Genomic DNA, 22,953 nt, shown 5'->3' with positions numbered 1-22,953 from the left:
GAAGCGGATAAGGGAGGCGCTATAATAATTATGGACAGTAATTATTACCAAGAACTCTCATTAAATATGTTAAAAGATGAATTTTGTTACAGAAAGCTTTCAGACAGTTCGGAGAAATCTGTATTACTTAATCTTAAAAGATAAGTATATTCAAATTCTCAATGCCTTACTCAAAAGTAAAAGACAGAGCCAAAATCTAAAACAGATTCTTACTAGGACTTCTTTCTCGAATGGAAAACAAGAATGTAAAACAGTACAAAAGTGTAAGAGACCAAATTGTGGTACTTGCCCTCATATTTTACAATGTTGTTCTTTTACATTCTCGAATCAGTGACATCTTCATATGATCACAACCAGACGAGATAACTAAATATTGACTCTAGATTCGATTGCACGAAGAGTGAGTTTGCATAACCGCCCGCATCTATTTCTCTCTTGATCTCAACTCACTGGAATGTATACAAGTGATTATGTCATATCACGTGCTATGTTATTACGTAATGGCTTATGCTTCACAATGAGAATGAAAAATTCAACTATCAAACATGCATTCGTAAAAGGAAATACAACAAAATGAATTCTTCTGTGCATATTTATTATTAACATATTCTAACATTTATGAAAACATGCCGTTCTAAGAAAAATATATTCAGATTTAATTAATATCTTTAACCATATATTTCTAAATGTTAAAGAACCATCAACAACAACATTAAAAAAACATTTTATTCGTTTCCGAAACGAATGCTAATAAAGTCATTGTAAATTACTTTTACATTGTGAATAGAAAATATGTTGAAAAAACAAAAATATTACAATCAAATTCACCCAATTCCTCAGTCAGGATCCGATGCTGAGTGAGCAGAGGATCAAGCAGTCTTTTGGCATGATGTGGTCAAATGCTTCATTCAGTTTATTGGCATCTTCTGTCCGTCTGGCACTCATAACACTCATCTAGCTATCTGTTGTGTTACGTTAGTTGTTTAACGCCGCACTCAGCAATATTCCAGACCCGTGAAAATTCCGGTTAGGATACGTCTTCAGCAACATATGTTTGCTCTATGAGGCGACTATGCTTGTCGTAAGAGGCGACTGACGGGATCGAGTGGTCAGGCTCGCTGACTTGGTTGATGCATGTCAACGTATCCCAATTGCGTGTATCGATGCTCATGATGTCAAGCACTCGATTGTCTGGTCCAGACTCGATTATTTACAGACCGCCGTCATATAGCTGCAATATTGTGTTATAACATGGTTATTAGATAGTACTACATTCCTGACAACTAATTACTAATTTCCAGAATTTTAATCCTAACAGAAACAAAGTTATACAATTGCAACATTGTTAAACAATAAATTCCTGAGAAATTTGTGCCAAAAGCAGTCTATTGTACAATTCTTAATATACGATGAGCGTGTGTTTATGAATCAATATCAGATAAGGATGATACCAGGTGTTCGCGAAGATGTGAGCGTTACCTGTCCCACCGGCGTCACCCGTCACAAACACATGCAAAAGCAAGTCAATTTTTCACCTGGTTTTCCAATTTAAACAATTTTCATATTAGCACTCATCACTACGATATCCATTTATTAGGCAAAGGAGATATGGTTTCTTATATGCTGTTTCTTTGTTTGCTTTTCCTGAGTGGGTCAACTTTATATTTGGCTGCCACGTCATCCTGAAATGAAAGAGATTTGTTGGTTCATGTATAACATACCAGGTAATAAAGAGAGCGGGTGACGTCTCTCACTCCAAAGTGTACTTGTCATGTACATCACGTGTTTGGATGAAAACATATATACACTAGGTCAGAAGCCTCTTTTTGTTTGTTTGTTGTTTAACGCCGTACTCGGCAATATTGCAGCTATATGACGGCGGTCTGTAAATAATCGAGTCTGGACCAGACAATCCAGTCATTTACATAATGAACATCGATCCACGCAATTGATTTGTTTGTTTGTTGTATAACGCCGCAATCAGCAATATTCCAGCTTTACGACGGCGGTCTGTAAATTATCAACCAAGTCAGCGAGCATGGCCACCCGATCCCGTTAGTCGCCTCTTACCACGAGCATAGTCACCTTTTACGGCTTGCTGAAGACCTATTCTAACCCGGAATCTTCACGGGTCATCTTTTTGTGTGCTGGTGTAGTTGACAACGTGTCAGTCTTATATTGTGTTTTTACATGGTTTACGCGAACCCTTACCCTTTTTCTGAAACACCTTTTTTCATCACATATTTTCAGTAATCCGTTCGTATACTTTTTTACCAATAGTGTGCCTTTTACGCATAATGGAATCTGTTTCCTCTTATAGTAGAGTGATGATTCTCTGGTGTTAACGTAACGTATATACATATTATCCGATCATAAACGAAAAAAAATTGGGTGAATTGCAATTTAATAGGGAACAATGTGTGGGTGGAACAATTGTCAACCCTGGCAGGTACAACTGAAGTCAACATTTCTTCAAAGAAGCACTTCGTTTTCACTCACTTTTGGAATCATCTTCCCAAGGCAAGGGAGTTAACTGACTATAGAAGTCCAGTTGCCACCCTTGCCGAACAAGGCTGGAATTATGGAGTTACATTTTGGCTGGACTAACGAGTCTATGCATAGTCGAAACAAAATCGCGCACCGAACTCGAAATCCGGTTCGTAAACTGTCGTGCAGATTTCGGTCGATTGCAGGATATGCAAAGCATGTGCACCGCCAACTCTTTGCCATCATATATTTTCCAAACCTTTTCATGTTTTTAATCAAGGAGTTTGCATGATTTGATGTACTTCGCGATGTAAGACCCGTTTTATCACAATATAGATCTTGATGATCGATCAAACCCATTTGACTGGGCGCCGCCATTTTGTTTGAAACAAATGCAAGTGAGGGAATCGGATTGGTCCATAGGAGTGGCTTAGAAGGGACATAACCACTGGTGGCGCATCGAATTCCAGCCTAGTTCAGCAAGGGTGGAAACTGTACTTTTAAAGTCAGTTAACTCCCTTGCCTCGGGAAGATGTTTTGGAATATCTGATCGAATATTCTGTTTAAGGTACCTTTAAGATTAAGATATCTTATTGGATCAGTATGTTTTTAAAAAGTCCCTCATCCATGTAAGAAAATAAAATAGTGAACAAGATACCACTGGTGCTAGAGCTGTTTCAGCTTTGTGACGGTGTTCTGTAAATAATAGTGTCTGGACTAGACAATCCTGTGATTGACATCATGCTCACCGATCTCAGCAACTGCGATCCGATGACATGCATCAACCAAATCAGCTTGTCTGACCACCCGATTCGTCAGTCGCCTCTTACGACAAGCATGGTGGCTGATCAAGTTTAACCCGCATCTTCCCGGGTGCCCTCGAACTGTGATAAGATCTAATACCACTATATAGCAGGTGTTTCCTGCGAGATTCAGGTTCAATGGTCACAGGTTGACAACCAGTCGAGCAGAATCTATCACCACAACAATTCCCAATAATGGTTGTATTTTATGACAAATTTCCATAATTTGAGTGCAGTAATGACTTCGATATTCTTGCTTTCTAATTTATTAATCAGTTAGTGACTTATTAATCTTTTTGAGCCCCTAAACTATTGAATAAATGATCTTTAGAAACAAGATACGTTGAGAACGTTTTGCAAGTGTCTCAGTATCTGGGAGGGCGAGGTAGCCTTGAGGTCTAAGGAGGAGAAATTGTATCCTTTAGCTGTGTCAGGATCCTTATGTCAGCCTTGGCTTTCATCAACTTGGTAAAGATTTGCGACCTTTTGTTAGAATTTGTCTCGCCCCTAAAGTTGATAGCTGCGATGCAACTGGAATATTGCCCAAAACGGCTTTAAACCAACTCACAATGTGAGTCAATTTGTTCGTTCAACTCACACTCACTACGTGAGTCACAATGTTCGTCTAACTCACCGCAAACTTCATTTGATTACCATGGTAAGGTATTCCTCCGAGACTGTCGCATAATTGCATGTGTTTGCGCTCCGGATCTCCAGCAACCAGCACTTCCGTTTCTCCGTCCGCCTGAAACCATAGTCCACGTGGCTAACAGAAAGTGTGCCAACAGAGGCTCATTTCATTATACAGTGTAGAGTTGTCATTGTGTAATTATTAAAACATATCGACTGAATATTATTGTAAAATGTGACTGTATACCCCTTCATATGCAATCATATTCGATCTCGTTTAAATCCGATTTTTCAATCTGATTCGACTCCGGCCCTCAAGATCGAAAGAAACCTCAATAGATGAACACCTACAAACTGTGGTCGCCCAATCCAAATGCATAATGTGAGGGCTCCATATTCAAATAGATTGATATTTTTTAAACGAAACACAGACGTTCCCCCGACAGAAAGACCATTTGGGTGTATATGCCATTACGCTCAGAAAAGATATAGTGCACATAATATCCATAATGTACATTGACCGGCCTTCGCTATTCTCCTTTCGAACTGCCCGTTCATGTTCGTTTTCGAGATACAGAAATCAGATATATATGCTGCCCCCAATGCTTCTCTCACTATTCCCTGAAGTTAAGAATCCCCTGCGGTGATCGTCAAAATAGACAATAAGGTGACTGGAGAGATCTGAATTTAAAGATATTGAAACACATTTTTACGATGATTCGGTTTCATTTTTATAACATACCGGCTCCAGTCCTCTGCAGTGGTCCATGAGCTGACTCAGTCTGTCTTCAAATCCTGGCGCAAAAGAACTTGGGTCGATGGCAACGAAACACTGGCCCTGTGATAGATAACTGTCAGTATTATAGTATTATAAACTGCCGGACAAACGGAAGTATACACCCATGTTTGATGGTGGCTAAGAAGGAAACAACCAAGAAATGGTAATCGATAGTTATGTTTATGATACGGGTATCATAGTTGTGTTTTGGATCTAAAGTTGGCAGTGTTTCAGTGACTGTTTCAAGCCTTGTAACGTTTTGACAACGTTTGTAATTGTTTTGGTCAAATCGGTTTTCAGGTGTATGATTACGTCTGCCCGGCAGGCTGACAGATGATACAGATAATAGCATCACATAAGAAGGGGATTATAAGAAGATATGATTTGAACAATAATTTAGCTCGATATATAAATTATTTCCATTTTTTACGGGATACGTGAATGGGCACGTACAAAACACAAAGTGATGTCATGATCATAGTGAATGTGTAAGGTGCAGATCAGACTAAGAACCGCAACTCTGTTGTTCCGGGCCACAAACAAAACCTTTTAGATATGTCCTCTAGCACCCTAAATGACAGTTAAACAGTTTCAGCTGAAAATTCATCTACATGCCAAAGTCTCACCAGATTGGCTTGCTTGGCATGAGATGACCAATGTCTGATGAATGGTCCAAAGTCAGATCCGCTGAGGATGCCGCAAAATATCTCCACCATCATGGCCAGACCAAACCCCTTGTACCCACTGGTGTCCTCTGTGCCCCCAAGGGGCAGTAATCCACCCTGGTGTAGCACACGGCGGGTGTCAGTGGATGGCTAGGAAAGCAAACAGCAGAGGAAGGCAGGACTACACGACATTCACATTCACATTCCAGAAACGTTCAGCGTTTGTTGCATGTGTCGAATTTAAGCAAATATTTACTGTGGGGAGTAGAGTATGCTTAGCTGATATTGCGTTTCTCGATATCTGGATTTAGAGGTGTGAGTGATACAGTGTGTCGCGGTATAAAAGGATCAAAGCGTGCGAGAGACAAACGTGCAACAATGACACAACTGAAATCATGACAGGTACAATTGAACAACCTTTCATCACCTGCCCCGGTGGCTCAGTGGGAAAACAGCGGGTTACAAAACTTTACACGCTATGTCAGGTTGCAGATTTGATCAGGTCATGGATTGTTCATATTAAAAAACCCGACTTTTAACCAATCAAAAATTAACATGATATTGATATCAAAAGGCCAGTGCACAAAATGTCAATTGTAAGACCTAGGTCTTACATTTGGAATTTAAAACCTCAAAGCAAGTTGAGAAGTGACCCAGGTTTGGCAGATGAACTGGTGACTGATTTACTTTCCATCAAGGTTTAGCTGAGGTTGTCAGGAACCTAATGCAACAAAGGGTAATACGGTGATAGGTTTATAAGTGTCTGTCCTACACGCGTTCCTGTAACTGATTCACTATGCAAATATTGCTGGAGTATCACTGTAGCTCACCTGCCCAGTTTCGTCCACGCCCCAGCCATGTGGAAGATCCTGTCCCAGTCGGTGTTTCATTTCTACCTGTTCAACAACGGGATACACATGTGGTCATGTTCCTTCCATGCAATGTAATGACCATATCAAGGACAGTGAAACCTAATGTAAATTGGTCAACAAACAGATGGGTGAGTGAATGAGTTGGGTTTAACGCCGTCTTCATCAGTATTACAGTTATATCGCGGCGTGTCAGCTTAATGCGGGAGGAAAGCCCGAAGTGATGCAGGTCTCAGACGTTTACCACTTCGGTGAAACCCACGAGCACGGAAATGGTGCTGACAAACCTAGAAACATAATCGGCGCGAACCGGGATTTAAACCCACAATTATGTTTCTAGCGTGCCAGAGGGACGCAACTCTACACAGCGAATCGCGGCCACTCGTGTCCCCCAACAAACAGATGAAAAAAATTCCAGTCCTTGTGCTTATTGCTGGTTAAAACTCAAATCCATTGAGAACGTTTATCCAAAAAAAATAAAAAGGTAACAGGTCTCCTTTGAAGAGGTTGTTGGGCGTGTGTGACATTTCATAACAGGGCGCACAAGAGTCGTCATTTCCTGTAGGGGCCTTTGATCGTGAAGATACCAATGGGAATACCCACTTGTCTGAATGTTCTATTCCCAAATATTATCAGTCAGCAACTCCTATATTTGGGAATCTGAATGAATGCTTTCAGTCTCAACAAATTAAGCGAACCAAATTGAAACAAAAGAGTGACATTAATATTTTAGACCTATAACCTACCTTTCCTTGTGCCACACCCGTCGTTGCCATGTCAAGCACAAAACTGTCACCATGGTTACACGGTGCTGCCACACAAATAGGATTGGTCCCAAGTGATTTCTAGAATGTGAAAATAACGGTAGTCATACATTCTTGATATAGAGTTTCAAAATACGTTGATGAAAAACTTTCACTATCCATTTAGAAAGTAAACAAAAACAAAAACGTCCCAGAAATATATGTATTGTTTTTACATTCTGGTGATTAAAACGACATTTTTCATTTCTTTGAACATTTCTGTTTCAAAGTCAGTAAAGTGTGGCATTAGCCAGTGGTTGCAACTGTTTTTGGTTTTGAAAGAGGCTAAGATGTGAGAACACTGCTGTACCTCTCTTGCACGTGTAGGAACCAAATTTGGCGAGGTGTTACAGAAAGCCATCCCCTGTAATTGAAAGAAGCACAGGCACAAAGTATCATGATCTGGTTGCTGATGTATACTCTTCAAAAAAAGAAACTTGACACTGACTTTCAAAACGTAATATAATGCGATTGTTTCAAAATAAGTACAGAAACCATAATTGAAACACTGTTTGAAGATCAATGTACACAATGTTCAAAACATTAATCGTGTCACCTAGACAGACACATGTACACGATACGGTTAAAGTCACAGGGGTACAGAAAATGTCAGTATCGGTTGTGCCCACCACGTGCATCAATCACCGCGTGAAACCGACGACCCATAGATGCAATCAAGTTGTCAATAACACGTTGTTGGATGTGCTGCCATTCATGCTGAAGTGCATCAAGAAGCGCCGGAAGTGTTTGGGGCGGTTGGTTCCTTCTGCGAACGCGTCGATCCAACTCGTCCCACAGATGCTCAATCGGGGACAAATCTGGTGACCGCGCTGGCCAAGGTAATGTCTGGATGTTGTTGTGCTGTAAGAAGTCATGACAAACACGTGCAATATGCGGTCGAGCGTTGTCCTGCTGGAACTGTCCGCCATGAACGTTGACGTGAGGAAGAACGTAAGGCTGTAGGATCAAGTCTCTGTAACGCACACCTGTCAATGCACCTGCCACATGCACGAGAGGCGTCCTACCACCGTGATGAATTCCGGCCCGTACCATGACACTCCCGCCGCCAAATGGGACAACCTGCTGCATACAGTTGGGGGCGTAACGTTCACCCCGACGTCTGTAGACACGTGCGCGCCCATCAGCACGAGTGAGTAGGAAACGGGACTCGTCAGTAAACAGTACATTTCTCCACCTTGCACGTGTCCGTCTAACCCTCTTTTTGCACGAAAGCAGACGGTCCGCCAGATGACGTGGGGTTAATACATGACGTCGAACAGGTCTTCGTGCAAAAAGTCCAGCCTCCCTCAATCTGTTGCGTGCCGTTTGATCTGATATTCTGCGTACCCCAGGGATCTGTGTGGTTGTAGATGTGGCTGTGGTAGCGCGGTCTCGGAGGTGTCGCAGCCGGATGTATCGATCTTGTGCTTGGGTTGTCACCCTTGGTCTTCCTGACATTGGTCTGTCGTCAACAGAGATTGTCTGTCTGGATACGCCAAAGTGCCTGGCCACTTCTTGCTGAGTTGATCCAGCTTATAATCTCCCAATGGCGTTGTTCCGTTGAGCTGCATTCAGTCTTGGCATTATGTCTTGCCTCTACTGCCATTATAAGGACTGTATGAACAGCCGTTGATGTGGATTTTTATACCCATTCAGCAGGGGGGGGAGGGGCTGCATGCCTAAATGCAGGATCCTGTGCTGCACGTTTTTTACAGGCGGTTGCGTTTGGATGAAGCTGTAAAATTGATCCCCAAAGGCTACGTTTATCTGCTTTGCATGTGTTTTCGCGATTTATAGACACATCATCTTTCTGTTTGACTTATTTGGTTCTCATTGAATGTAATTATTTTAGATATTTGGCAAAAAGTGGTTTAACATCTATGTCAAGTTTCTTTTTTTGAAGAGTATATTATATTAAGTACCTGTGCTAGTGATGTTTGTGACATTGAAAAGGTTGACGTTTACTCTATTATATTCAAAAGGTGGATTACCTGTACGGACCGACCATCAATTTAATAGTCTTGGGGTTCATTTTCGGAAATCTTTGGTCACTGTTTCAAGATATTACAAAGATGGGAAACAAAAAGATTTTTTTTACAAATCGATTTGTTATAGGTGGGCTTATGCTAACTTTGGAGTTGTGGAAGATTCACTCACTCACACACTCAGAAATTACCCTGAAGCATGTACTGACATTATATGGAAATTATGCACTCATATGAAATGTATTCTTTGGTGAGTAATAATCAAGCCTGGCTTACAATTAACCCTTGCTCCATTGCACGAAGGCCGTACCAGCCAGCGATTCCAAAGTGGTTTGATGCTGTCAATGAACAAATAAGTATGATAAAATGGTGTACAATATCTCTGGAAAATGCTCGATGCCGTGGTATGGAGCCTACGTAGAGGTTCCATGAGCAGTCAGTACCCAAAGCTAAAACGGTAGGCAGTTTTCATTTCATGTTCCTTGTGGGGATTCGTGAAGAACCATTAAAGGATCTTCAATGTCATATGATTGTCGTAATGAGCATCGCATCGTGAAACTCGCTTTCTTGGCTAATTGCATGTCATCGTGCCTCGATTGCGGGGATCGGTGCTTATGGGGTTACAATGAGTGGCTGTGGCACCTTATACAGCTGAGATGCCAGGCAAGTACCCGATTGTTTTACACGCTACTGTGGTACAATAGACTTATTGCTGACTGTATCGTTAACAATATCTTCTCACTTACTCACTCACTCCTTGTTAGACAGAATCATCAGTCGTTGAGAGCATCCTTTTTATTCCGGGGTAGAGTGAGTGAGTGAGTGTATTTGGTTTAACGTCGCTTTGAACAGTATTTCAGTTATATTCTTGTGACACCAACTCTCAGTTACAAGCACCGAGAGGCGACTAATTAAGATCGGACGGTAAGGCTCGGTGACTTGGTTGATTGCACATCCTGGCGATGTTGGAAAGTCCTCACAATAGTAAGCACTGGTGTGTCCGGTCCAGATAATTAACAGACCGTCATATATAGCCGTAATATTGCTGACAATGGCGTTAATCAAAAGTCACTGGATCGATGAGAGCAATGCAGCATTAAGTGACAAAAAGGGTTGAAGTTACAGATACCTCTGGCTGTCACCCATCCGATCCCCGTCTCCTTGGCCTTCTGTATTGCGAGGTCCATGCAGAACCTGCCAACAACGGGACCTGAAAAAGTTCATAAGATTACGAAGACAAGATATGGTGAGGTGAGATGAATTAAGGTTTAATGTCACGTTCAAGATTATTGCACTTATTTAGCGAAGTGTGCAAGCGTGCGTGCGTGGGTTTGCGCGTGCGCGTGCGTGCGTGCGAACGTGTATGTATGGCTATATGTTATAGTCCGGACTAAAGCCGATTTTATAGTACTAGCCCACTGAGATACTATGACGCAGTATAACATGAATACCCCATTCAGACACAGTATGCTGACTCCGAGCCTACCAGTCCTTTTTTTAGCCCCTTAATCTCGAGCGCCAGACAGGGTAACAACAAGTCAATTCAATTCAATTCGTTATTGTATGAAAGGCCTTAGACCCATATACAACGGAGTTACATAACATATTTATAAGATACAAAGTCAAGGTAACAATTCACTTCGTAACAAAAACGCATGATGTATGTACAAAGCCAGTTGATGCTGTGTTAGAAGATCCTTGCAGGACAGTAATGAAGACAATGTAAAAGCATTAAAATGAGATAAAGACCACTGCGGTAAGTACTTGTTTCTTAGAATTTCGTATATAGGGCAAATTAACATAAAATGGTATTCATCTTCGAAAACAATGTCACAGAATGGGCATAACCTTAGAGATTTCTCAAAAGATGAAAGTCTCCCTATGTTAATTTTTAGAACATTCAGGCCAAGTCTAAAACGAATAATGATACCGTAAGTTTGATAAATACTATTCTGGTTCAATCAATGACTTGAACTGGCGATAAGTATCATATCTTGAACTTTCGTAAATATCTGAATGCCATTTCTGATGAAACATACCAATGGCACGCATGCGAAACTACTTAATGAAAACATTTGCGTTACCAATTGTCCGGGACAGCCAAATGAAACCAAAGCCATATGTAAAAAGCAATGTACGTATGCAAGAAGCCCATGTGTTCTTTCCAAGACTATCGAGGTGTACAAACATGTTGTAGGCTTTCTTGGGTAAACGGGCATAATTATTATTTTACACCATTACTTCAAGCAACGAGTGTAAGATATAACGTACATTGAGAATCTCCCGCATTCTCCATAAACCATATTACTTGGTGTTGACATACCAACATTCAAAAACCTTTTACAAGCGAGGAGATGAACCTTTTCAATTGTATTGAACTCTTTACAACCCCATATGTTAATCTCGAGCGCCAGACAGGGTAACAACAAGTCACAATCGATATAAAGCACTGATCAGCGGATCATGGCACGCCTCATCCCGTCAGACGCTGACATTCTGAAGACTGTACATTTTCATGAATCATAGACGAAAAGCTGAAGACACAATCAATTACTTAAACTGACACGTTTGAACAAATCTCGTCCTCTTAGTTCCAATGTGAGGGTCCATGAAGAAGCTCGGACGTTGTTCAAAAGCACATTCAATATTGAAAGCCTTTGTAAAGCTTTTAATTTTTAATTGAAGCCACGTGGAGCCACGTCATTTCCAAATTTGTCAAAAAGATGTTTGATGCAATATGTTTTTTCGGGTGAACAATTGACTTGCTTTTGCATGTGTTTGTGACGGTTGCCAGCGGCTGTGCAGGATACGGTCACCTTTTCGCGAACACCTAGTATCACCATGATTTGATAGTGACTCATAAACCCATGCTTTTGGCACAGTCGGAATAGTACAATGGACTCTTATGGACTTGGAGATTTCTTTTGATTATGGAAAGGGTTTTGAACGTTTTTAATTATCTTGCATGTTCCTAATATGTAAAATATTTGAATTTTATTGGACAATGACATTTTGATTAATTTCCATATACCCGGCGGAGAAAAAAAAGCTTTTCATCTCAATATCCGTCTTTTTTTCAAATTGTCGTAAATGATAAACATGGCGGTGAGAAAAATTCGTTGTTGGCTTTTCCTTCGGGGGAATACGGTTGAGTACCTTTTATATGGCCGGGTACTGCTCGCCTGCCACCGCGGGGCCCACGGCCCACACATAAGGTACATGGCTCGGGGGGCTCGAGGTACACGGTCACAGACAGGGTTCATAGATCGAGGTACACGGCCACAGACAGAGTACATGGCTCGAGGTACACGGTCACATAAATCGGGGTACATGGCGACAGACAGGGTACATAATTCGGGGTACACGGTCACACATTGTACATCGTTCGAGGTACACGGCCACAGACAGGGTACATGGCTCGGGATACACGGCCACAGACAGGGTACATAGATCGAGGTACACGATCACACAGGGTACATCAAACCATATTCTCAGAGGGATACCCCTACGTCTGTACAATGAAACCTCCCGTTAACCAGGAAATCCGCCTTCCGGGTGATTATTTTTGAGAACTCGCTACCTGTCAAGAATTCGTCAGGCCCTTATCTATTTGTTACGTGCGATTCACAATAGTGTGAAACTAACAACAAACCAACAAGTAGTACACAATCAACAAATGTACTACATTTTCTATACACTGCCCTCAACAGTCTAACGGTACTAGAACATTAAACATATACCGTCTGCGGTATACCGAACCGGAAGTGTCGGCACCACGCTAGCATCTAAACATAGTAACTTCCTGGTGACTGACCACTGTCCAAACACAATGCAATTAGCGTCTACCAAATCCCAACAGAAACAATGCATCACAGCTGCAACAATATAACAATTTATATGTATGTTTAAATGGAATTATGTGTATGCTGTAAGATATACTGACGACCACAGTACTGTTAGCATGACACTCACCTAGCACATTCTTGCCATCTACAAGAGCTGTTGACACCGTTTCCTTCACAACCTCGGGTTCGTCTTGTGCTGACGTCATTCCCGACACGATATCATGTAGGTAGCTCTCTGCACAAAAGTTCAGACGGTGAATATCTCTGTATCGAAGTTCAGATGGTGAATGTCTCTGTATCGAAGATCTGATGGTGAATGTATCTGTAGCAACGTTCTGATGGCTAATGTGTCTGTATCAAAATTCAGATGATGAATGTGTCTGTATCAAAGATCATATGGTTAATGTATCTGCATCAAAGTTCTGATGGTTAATATTTCTGTATATAAGTTCCGATGGTGAATGTGTATTAAAGGCAAGATGATGAATATGTCGGTATTATAGGCCAGATGGTGCAGGTATCTGTATTAAAGGCAAGATCATGAATATATATACATGTATTAAAGGGCAGATGGTGCATGTGTCTGTATCAAAGGCCAGATGGTGAGTATGTCTGTATTAAAGGCCAGATGGTGCATGTGGCTATATTATAGGTCAGATTATGAATGTGTATGTATTTTGGTCAGATGGTGAATATGTCTGTATAAAAGGTGAATGTGTCTGTACTAAATGGCAGATGGTGAATATGTCTGTATTACTGGTCAGATTTGGATTTGTCTGTATCATAGGGCAGATGGCGAATAAATGAATGTGCATGAAAGGACAGATCATGTATACTGTATAAGTGGTAACTTTATATTGTATAAGTGGTTACCTTATACTGTAGGACAGGTGGATTAAAGGCCAGATGGTGAATATGTCTGTATTATAGGTCAGATGGTGAATATGTCTGTTTTTAGGGCCTGATGGTGAATCTGTCTGTATTAAAAGTCAGATTATGAATGTATCTGTATTATAGGTCAGATGGTGAATATGTCTGCGTTTAAGGTGAATGTGTCTGTATAAATGGCCAGACGGTGAATATGTCTGTATTAAAGGTCAGATAGTGAATATGTCTGTATAATAGGTCAGATGGTGAATATGTCTGTATTAAAGGTCAGATAGTGAATATGTCTGTATTAAAGGCCAGATGGTGAATATGTCTGTATTAAAGGTCAGATAGTGAATATGTCTGTATTAAAGGTCAGATTATGAATGTGCCTGTATTATAGGTCAGATGGTGAATATGTCTGTATTATAGGTCAGATAGTGAATATGTCTGTATAATAGGTCAGATGGTGAATATGTCTGTATTAAAGGTGAATGTGTCTGTATTAATGACCAGATGGTGAATATGTCTGTATTAAAGGTCAGATAGTGAATATGTCTGTATTAAAGGCCAGATGGTGAATATGTCTGTATTAAAGGTCAGATAGTGAATATGTCTGTATTAAAGGTCAGATTATGAATGTGTCTGTATTATAGGTCAGATGGTGAATATGTCTGTATTATAGGTCAGATGGTGAATATGTCTGTATTTAAGGTGAATGTGTCTGTATTAAAGGTCAGATGGTGAATGGGTCTTATTAAAGGTCAAATAGTGAATATGTCTGTATTAAAGGCCAGATGGTGTATATATCTGTATTAAAGGTCATGATAGTGAATATGTCTGTATTAAAGGCCAGATGGTGATTATGTCTGTATTAAAGGTCAGATAGTGAATATGTCTGTATTAAAGGTCAGATTATGAATGTGTCTGTATTATAGGTCAGATGGTGAATATGTCTGTATTTTAGGTCAGATGGTGAATATGTCTGTATTTAAGGTGAATGTGTCTGTATTAAAGGTCAGATGATGAATGGGTCTTATTAAAGGTCAGATAGTGAATATGTCTGTATTAAAGGCCAGATGGTGTATATATCTGTATTAAAGGTCATGATAGTGAATATGTCTGTATTAAAGGCCAGATGGTGATTATGTCTGTATTATAGGTCAGATAGTAAATATGTTTGTATTATAGTTCAGATGGTGAATATGTCTGAATTAAATGTCAGATGGTAAATATGTCTGTATTAAAGGCCAGACGGTGAATATGTCTGTATTAAAGGTCAGATAGTGAATATGTCTGTATAATAGGTCAGATGGTGAATATGTCTGTATTAAAGGTCAGATAGTGAATATGTCTGTATTAAAGGCCAGATGGTGAATATGTCTGTATTAAAGGTCAGATAGTGAATATGTCTGTATTAAAGGTCAGATTATGAATGTGTCTGTATTATAGGTCAGATGGTGAATATGTCTGTATTATAGGTCAGATAGTGAATATGTCTGTATAATAGGCCAGATGGTGAATATGTCTGTATTAAAGGTGAATGTGTCTGTATTAATGACCAGATGGTGAATATGTCTGTATTAAAGGTCAGATAGTGAATATGTCTGTATTAAAGGTCAGATTATGAATGTGTCTGTATTATAGGTCAGATGGTGAATATGTCTGTATTTTAGGTCAGATGGTGAATATGTCTGTATTTAAGGTGAATGTGTCTGTATTAAAGGTCAGATGATGAATGGGTCTTATTAAAGGTCAGATAGTGAATATGTCTGTATTAAAGGCCAGATGGTGTATATATCTGTATTAAAGGTCATGATAGTGAATATGTCTGTATTAAAGGCCAGATGGTGATTATGTCTGTATTAAAGGTCAGATAGTGAATATGTCTGTATTAAAGGTCAGATTATGAATGTGTCTGTATTATAGGTCAGATGGTGAATATGTCTGTATTATAGGTCAGATGGTGAATATGTCTGTATTTAAGGTGAATGTGTCTGTATTAAAGGTCAGATGATGAATGGGTCTTATTAAAGGTCAGATAGTGAATATGTCTGTATTAAAGGCCAGATGGTGTATATATCTGTATTAAAGGTCATGATAGTGAATATGTCTGTATTAAAGGCCAGATGGTGATTATGTCTGTATTATAGGTCAGATAGTAAATATGTTTGTATTATAGTTCAGATGGTGAATATGTCTGAATTAAATGTCAGATGGTAAATATGTCTGTATTAAAGGCCAGATGGTGATTATGTCTGTATTATAGGTCAGATAGTAAATATGTTTGTATTATAGTTCAGATGGTGAATATGTCTGAATTAAATGTCAGATGGTAAATATGTCTGTATTAAAGGCCAGACGGTGACTATGTCTGTGTTAAAGGTGAGATAGTGATGGGTTCTGTGTGAAATGATCTATTACTGAATATCAATTACAGACAAATCACGCTACGTCAAATACAATAACAACAAACCAAATATCGCCATTTTACTCTTTATAAATATTATTTTTTCTTTGCCTGCATTATTATTGGTCTACATGAAATATACTTACTATGAACATTACGTTAAAAAGCATATCTGGACGTCTGTCCTTTATCAAAACAACAGTAATAGTTCTGAAACGTCTGCAATAATCGTTGCAGAAAATGCACAAACACTAACACAGAATGGAACGCCACGTTGGATAGTGTTCACAAAGTCACGTTTCGCGTGTGCCGTTAGAATGATATATGTATATGTACATTCCACACTCAACTAACACTTACATGATCACAACTTTCTTAACATTGCGACACAGGGAGAACGATTCAACAAACCAATTCAAAACCATAACGTTAACTGTAATTGAATAAAATGCAAGTTAAGCATGTAATCAACACCATCTTTTTAAAAAATCCCAGCTACTTACCTAACTGTCCACAGCAGTTACTTTTGTAAAAAAAATGAATTAATTATAGTTACATAAATTTATTCAAGTACTTCTAAGTTTTCTTTATATAACGTTTTGTTGCCACTCGGGGATAAGTTGTTTTTACCTTGCATGGGATACATTTGTCATTGTGTACATTTTATTTGGGGACAGACACTTTAAAAAACTTTTAAACTCTTTGTTATGTCGCCACTCAAAGGCCCATTCACAAAACTATGAACTATGATAAAATGATCGCGTCAACGCTTTAGACAAAAAAAACCCCGATTTGCAATTTAAAAACGTTTAAAAGATACTATTTCCATGGCTAAACATGACACTCTTTCCTGAGATAAAATTGTTTTAGCGCAAATGTTGTTTTCTTTTGAGGTGCCGTTTCCCTGAATGAATCCTAATGTTTTTCCCTTCCCACCTGTGAATGTAAACTACAAAATCTTAATCGTTGCCTTCTTGCATTATAGCCACGTTAACACATACATTATTGATCCAGTCATGATGTACATGATTAGTTGGTTGGTTGGTTTGTTGTTTAACGCCCCACTCAGCAACATTCCAGCTATATGACGGCGGTCTGTAAATAATCGAATCTGGACCAGACAATCCAGTCATAGACACGCAATTGGGATCGATGACATGCATCAACCAAGTCAGCGAGCCTGACCACCCGATCCCGTTAGTCGCCTTTTACGACAAGCATTGTAACCTTTTACGGCAAGCATGGGTTGCTGAAGATCTCTTCTACCCGAATCTTCACGGGATCATGATGTACTTGAACCAGAATTACATGACCCTGTATTCAGGTCATGAGAATCGTTTTAAAGCCTTCCAACCCGTGAAGATCGGGGTAAAAAAGGCCTTAAGCAAACCAAGCTTGTCCTAAAAGGACTCGATTATTTACAGACCGCCGTCAAAAAGGTGGAATAATGCTAAGTTGGGCGTTAAACAACAAAACAAACAAATTAACAAATATTTTTAAGCCTTCCATGTTCGTATTGGATTATAATGCTTTAATGACGTGTTTTCCCTATTGAACTAGAATTTACATAAATAAATGTTCAAGTTGTGATGACATGTCTTTTCCTCCCTTCCTTGTATTACATTGTATCTGTCGTTATTGACATTTTCCATCCTAAGACCTACGAATTTCTGTTAAAATTACAAAATGTAAGACATAGTGGGTTAAAATATCTCTATTCAATATACTTCTTGTGGAGCAAATTGAAAACAACTGGCCTTGGGCGACAGGCGACCAATACATGAACACTTGTCACGCACGGTTAAAACAGTACCAACTCTTCTAGCCTACACACCTGAAACATACGGCGTCTCATTTGTTATCAGTTAGTTGTTGGGACCCCTACACTCGCTGTAGCCCGTCGTTAACAACCCATTCATGTCAACACTGGCAGTCCGACCACCCGCCAATAAGCAAGACCCCAGGGCTGAGAAATGCTCCTTCTCAAAACGCAGTGAGCATGCCTGCGACTTGTTAACCTGCACCTCGGACCCCCGTAGCAGATGATGGGCCCCATACCCGCCGTTACCCGGTTAAAAGGGAGTCGATTTCAGCCCAACCAAGTCAACACTAGTTTCTATCCTAATATAAGGTAGTCCATGTTATAAAGATGGTTGTTTTCACAAGACGAGTAAAGTAACTGAGCATGCCGCTACTTGATCAATGAAGTACATATTATTTTAAATTTTTACACGGCAGTATTAACAGAACCAGCCATCGCTAGACAATACAGGTTTAACGCATAATAATCATTTAGAAAACGACTTAGGTATAAATAGCCCTATGTTAATTGTTTGGCATAAAGACAACACAATTAACATTTTTTTGACAATTGATAAGCGTTAATCTACATGTTGAACTTTTAAGACAAGAATAACTGTGGACGAATTATGTTTTATTAATAAACACCCATTTGATTCAGAATTTACAGGAGTTTTACACCAGATTGTGTTCCCTAGTCTTTCCGTGTTGACATCAGGCTGATCGTCCTCACTCGGTAGAGCTTCCCCGCTGCTGTTTTGAGTAACAACTGTCTCATATCGAGATGGACGAATATGTGTAAGGTCATTGGGCAAAAATGCAACCTTTTCATCGATGGTATTGTCAGGTGATGCCATGGCGAACGTTGGTAATCTACCAAACTCTATACAGAAACAGTGATCGTCTACAATTAAACTCTCCACCATGACATCACGTCACGTGATGACAACTCTGTTCATTAACTCTCGGTAGTTTCCGGAATACCAGTAGGTTTTAACATTTTTGTCACAAATATTGCCTTAAGTTGTTTCCCTTAGTATACTAGTTTAAATATGCTTTATAAAATGCTTTAATCCCATATCAGTGGTTCACTGTAAATCTCCTTTGAGTGCATGAATAAAGATTTATTGAATGAGGATTAAAACACATATACTTACTTTTAATTTGCTACACATATGTACCGAAAGTGTGTTTTTCGTAAATCCTTTAAAAGAGCATATTGACAGAATGAAGCACTAGTTGCTTATTTGGTCTGATATTATACTAAGCTTTCTTTCCATCAACACTGCGCCTGCGTGCACGACCGCTCGCAATTGATAGATTTTTATGGACGCGACCTAGGCCTGTCCTGATGTTGAAAATGATGTTTTTTTTGTCTAAATTATGCTCACAAATCAATCATTAGCATTGCTTAATAATATGGCTTGGGGATATATTGATAAATGTCAATATCAAACAAGTACACCCTGATAAGATCATAACTAGAATTCAGGTACAGGTTAAAAACAAACCGGGACAGTCAGCAAGTCAGGGTAAACTACAATGCTGTCTGTGTCACCAGAAATCTTCAGGACAGGTACACAGCTATGTGACTATCACAGCCAGTCGGTGACCTTCTGTTCTATTTGTAGAAAGTGACAACTCTCACCTAGACGGTTGAGGCCATGGCTGTAGTGACCTCTGTAGTCAGCCATCACCAGTACCTCTGTCAAACACGTGGCGTGCTCTGTCCTGGCGCCAGCCGCCTCCAGACATCGGATGCAGAAACTGCAGAGATCATCACGTTTGACAGTGAAGTCATCCCACCCCGCCATTACGAGAAAGAGTGAGGCTCTTCAGGCAGGGGCACGCTATTTTCATGTCACGGTGTGGTATAGCCGTATAGTCCGTCTTACAGACCCTGATAAATTTATATCAACTACAGCCCATGCAAGTCTATAATGTTTGGCAAGTCTAGATTACTGCAGTATCAGAAAATGAAGAGAATATCTTGGCTCCCTTTTTATTATATTTTTATTAAGATAACTGAACAACTGTTTTTTTCTGTACGATATGTTCATTTCAGAGACTATATGTTAGTCTATATAGCCGTAGTGTGATAAGCTTTCAGTGCGCGCGAACAAACACATATTCTGCTTGTGGACTGAATACTTAATCGTTGCAATCACTCACCTGGACAGCTGGGGGTAGCGTAGTGGCTAAGACCTTCGTTCTAGATCTCACGCTGAATGCCTGGGTTCCATTCCTAACATGGGTACAATGTGTGAAGCCCAGCTGTAGCCCCCCTCAGATTGCTGTGACATTGCTAAAAGCGGCGTTTAACTCTTACTCAACTGCTCACTTGCCCGTCAGTGCATTTTATGAAGCTGGCAGTGTTTTTGCACTGAAGAAAAACTAATTGAACAAACCAATGTATGCATAAATACATGAATGCACGCATTAATACATAAATTAAACAACAAGTAAATACATAAATTTACCCCATTCAATGGATAAGGGTGTAATCCAATAATTCCATTCTCAGCTTCCTGGGGAATATATAACCCAAGCTGCCTTATAGGCGCTAAATGGCAAACAGTCACATTACCATCTTCTCCCACTATGTGTCCATTCATTGAGTCAAATTGGTGTTGGGCAAAAGACCAAAATGATACAAACACATTAAAATTAGATCTAAGTTCTCGCTGCCGCTAAATAAAGATCTGAGGACATCCCGTTACGGGTCACGTCAGAAAGACCTTTTGCGAACTTTGACCGACCACTGAAATGACAAACAGCCAATTAGAAAGCAGCTTTCTTGAGCTTAACGGCACTCGTTTCAACCTGGCGACTTCCATTGCAGACTACGCTTGAAAAATATGTTGACACAGTTCTCGATTAAAATTTGGAAAACTGATGGTGAGATTGTATAGCAGTGCTTCCCACATACTGTGCAACACGTACGCCTCCTCCGTTCAAATGTTTATCCCACGGAAGCGAGAGATAGACGATAATTTTGACGGAATCAGTCGTTCGGAATACTCCGTGTTAACGTTTTCGAGTTTGCATGATTAGACTGTCACTTTCATGATCCGGTAAGCGACGCTTTGATTGGTCGGATGAAAGGTCGTTCTGACGTGACCCGTAATGTGATGTCCTCAGATCTTTATTTGGCGAGGGGCGGTCGGGTAGCCTAGTGGTTAAAGCGTTCGCTCGTCACGCCGAAAACTCGGGTTCGATTCCCGACATGGGTACAATGTGTGAAGCCCATTTCTGGTGTCCCCCGCCGTGATATTGCTGGAATATTGCTAAAAGCGGCGTAAAACAATACTCAGTCACTCACTCACTCACTTTGTTTGGCGATAGCGAGAACTAAGATCTGATTTTAATGAGATTGGACATGATATTATTTGATTATTTTTAAGTTTCAGATGGCCTTCGGTCACCGGTTATTGACCGATAAAATTTCATTTTGACCGATGGTTTGTTGAAATAGTCGGACCATTGACCGAGAGAAATGCTAACCAAGGCGTCGTGCGTTTCACTATTAAAAAGTAAATAGTGAGGAATAGTCCAATTCAACATACAGTTTCGAAAACAATGCCAACCATCAAAAGGCGTTATTGAAATTCTCAGCAACGTGTCTTGGCATCGTATTTCTGTATCATAGGGAAACGCTGTCAGGAGCTTTTGTTTCTTAGTCAAGCGCCTTTCTTGACGCGACATTCATTGGCCAGATCGGATATTTCATCCAATCAGGAACGACATTGCATTAATTCGCCATTTTTGTTGATGGAGCACGTGGCTTATATAATCGTTCGCAATGCCATCTAAAACAAACAGGGCAGACTGTAGGCTTCCGTGTCACGGACAGATGTTGATGCAGGTGCACAGAGCGCTTAAGTCGTCAAACGTAAATTTCAGCAACGATGACTGAACCTACACTCATGGTTGACGTGCGATTCAAAAACCGGCCAAATCACTTGTCACTTGTGTGTGGACGCAAAACGAACCAACACAGTTACACAAGGGTGTCACAATAATCGACTATCAAACATCGAGGATCAACTCGAAACGAACGACCACCAAACGGAGATCCTTGCCCCAGATCTCAGATGCGATTTGCGTGAATTACAAAATCGGCAAATTTCAACTCAAGAGAAAGGTGCCTTGATTGGTCTTAAGGTGGCCTATTGGATATGCAAGCTTTAAGGAAAGTGTTGCACTTGTGAAATATAATTCGCTGATGTCCCTTTTGAGAGAACTGAATGTGCCAGACATTTCTCCCCTACCTGTTTCAGACACTGTGGCTTCTCGTATGCAGCAAGTGAATTTATTGAAGCACTCTCTGCGTCTATTGACAATGAAATTAAGTGCAAAAGTGAAACAATCCCCCTATATTTCCATCTAGCTGATGAAAGCACTGATATCTGTGTGAACAAGAGATTGGTTATTTACACCCAACTTGTGGATCTAGGGAATATGCAACCAAGCACCAATTACCTAACCCAATATTAACATTACAGAATGTACTGGAGTGGCTCTTTCACAGGAAATTAGAAAATAACTTTAAGAGGGATTTCTGTGTCAAAGGTGATGGGACTCGGCTCTGGTGGAGCATCGGTTACGACTGGTCAGGGCAAGGGTGTGGCAGGTATGATGAAGATAGACAATCCTGGAATGGTTAGCGTGCACTGCATCGCACATAGACTTGCACTGTGTATAAGCCAAACTGCACAAGATGTTACAGCCTTGGATGCCTTCCAACTAGCGCTCACAGCAATTTATTATTATTTCAAATATTCACCAAAGAAAGCTGCTCGAATGGCAGAAATAAATGCCATCCTAGACTTACCCCAGCTTATGTATAAAGAAGTCCACAGAGTCAGATGGCTATCATTTTACAGGGCACTTGAGACCATGTATGGGAGGACCCTTAATGCCCTTCTAGCGTATCTTGCTGAAGTCGACACATCCAAAGATCTAAAGGCGGCACATTTGCAGACATTTTGTTTCAGAATTTAAATTCATT

At 40.2% G+C, this 22,953-nt stretch overlaps 1 protein-coding gene across 2 annotated transcripts; it reads right to left on the bottom strand.

Annotated features, from left to right (window-relative positions):
• Window positions 1–1,116: 1,116 nt before the first annotated feature.
• LOC124148067 (uncharacterized oxidoreductase YjmC-like) lies at window positions 1,117–20,241 on the bottom strand. Of its 2 annotated transcripts, none has more exons than XM_046519004.2 (11): window positions 20,115–20,241; window positions 12,993–13,100; window positions 10,150–10,230; window positions 9,297–9,358; window positions 7,346–7,399; window positions 6,979–7,077; window positions 6,194–6,259; window positions 5,325–5,513; window positions 4,663–4,758; window positions 3,925–4,035; window positions 1,117–1,682 (listed from the first exon to the last, which is right to left on the bottom strand). In XM_046519004.2, exons 2-11 carry the CDS (start codon window positions 13,069–13,071, stop codon window positions 1,617–1,619), a joined length of 903 nt encoding a protein of 300 aa, XP_046374960.2. In that variant the 5' UTR covers window positions 13,072–13,100; window positions 20,115–20,241; the 3' UTR covers window positions 1,117–1,616. The 2 variants fall into 2 exon arrangements, with proteins under 2 accessions (XP_046374960.2, XP_046374959.2); XM_046519003.2 differs by lacking the exon at window positions 20,115–20,241 and adding an exon at window positions 19,591–19,790.
• Window positions 20,242–22,953: the final 2,712 nt, after the last annotated feature.

Source organism: Haliotis rufescens, unplaced genomic scaffold (assembly GCF_023055435.1).
Source record: "Haliotis rufescens isolate VD_foot unplaced genomic scaffold, xgHalRufe1.0.p SCAF_10, whole genome shotgun sequence".
Taxonomy (NCBI): Eukaryota; Metazoa; Mollusca; class Gastropoda; order Lepetellida; family Haliotidae; genus Haliotis; species Haliotis rufescens.
This window is presented reverse-complemented; position numbering and strand designations above follow the sequence as displayed.

What these genes read in the sequence shown, in the direction of transcription:
- LOC124148067 (XM_046519003.2), bottom strand. Translation starts at nt 19,756, where the DNA reads ATGGCGGGGTGGGATGACTTCACTGTCAAACGTGATGATCTCTGCAGT. An exon ending in GCGTGGACGAAACTGGGCAG is followed by an intron (nt 5,514 to 6,193) that starts GTGAGCTACAGT and finishes TTGCTTTCCTAG; the next exon opens with CCATCCACTGACACCCGCCG. An exon ending in ATGCCAAGCAAGCCAATCTG is followed by an intron (nt 4,759 to 5,324) that starts GTGAGACTTTGG and finishes TATCTATCACAG; the next exon opens with GGCCAGTGTTTCGTTGCCAT.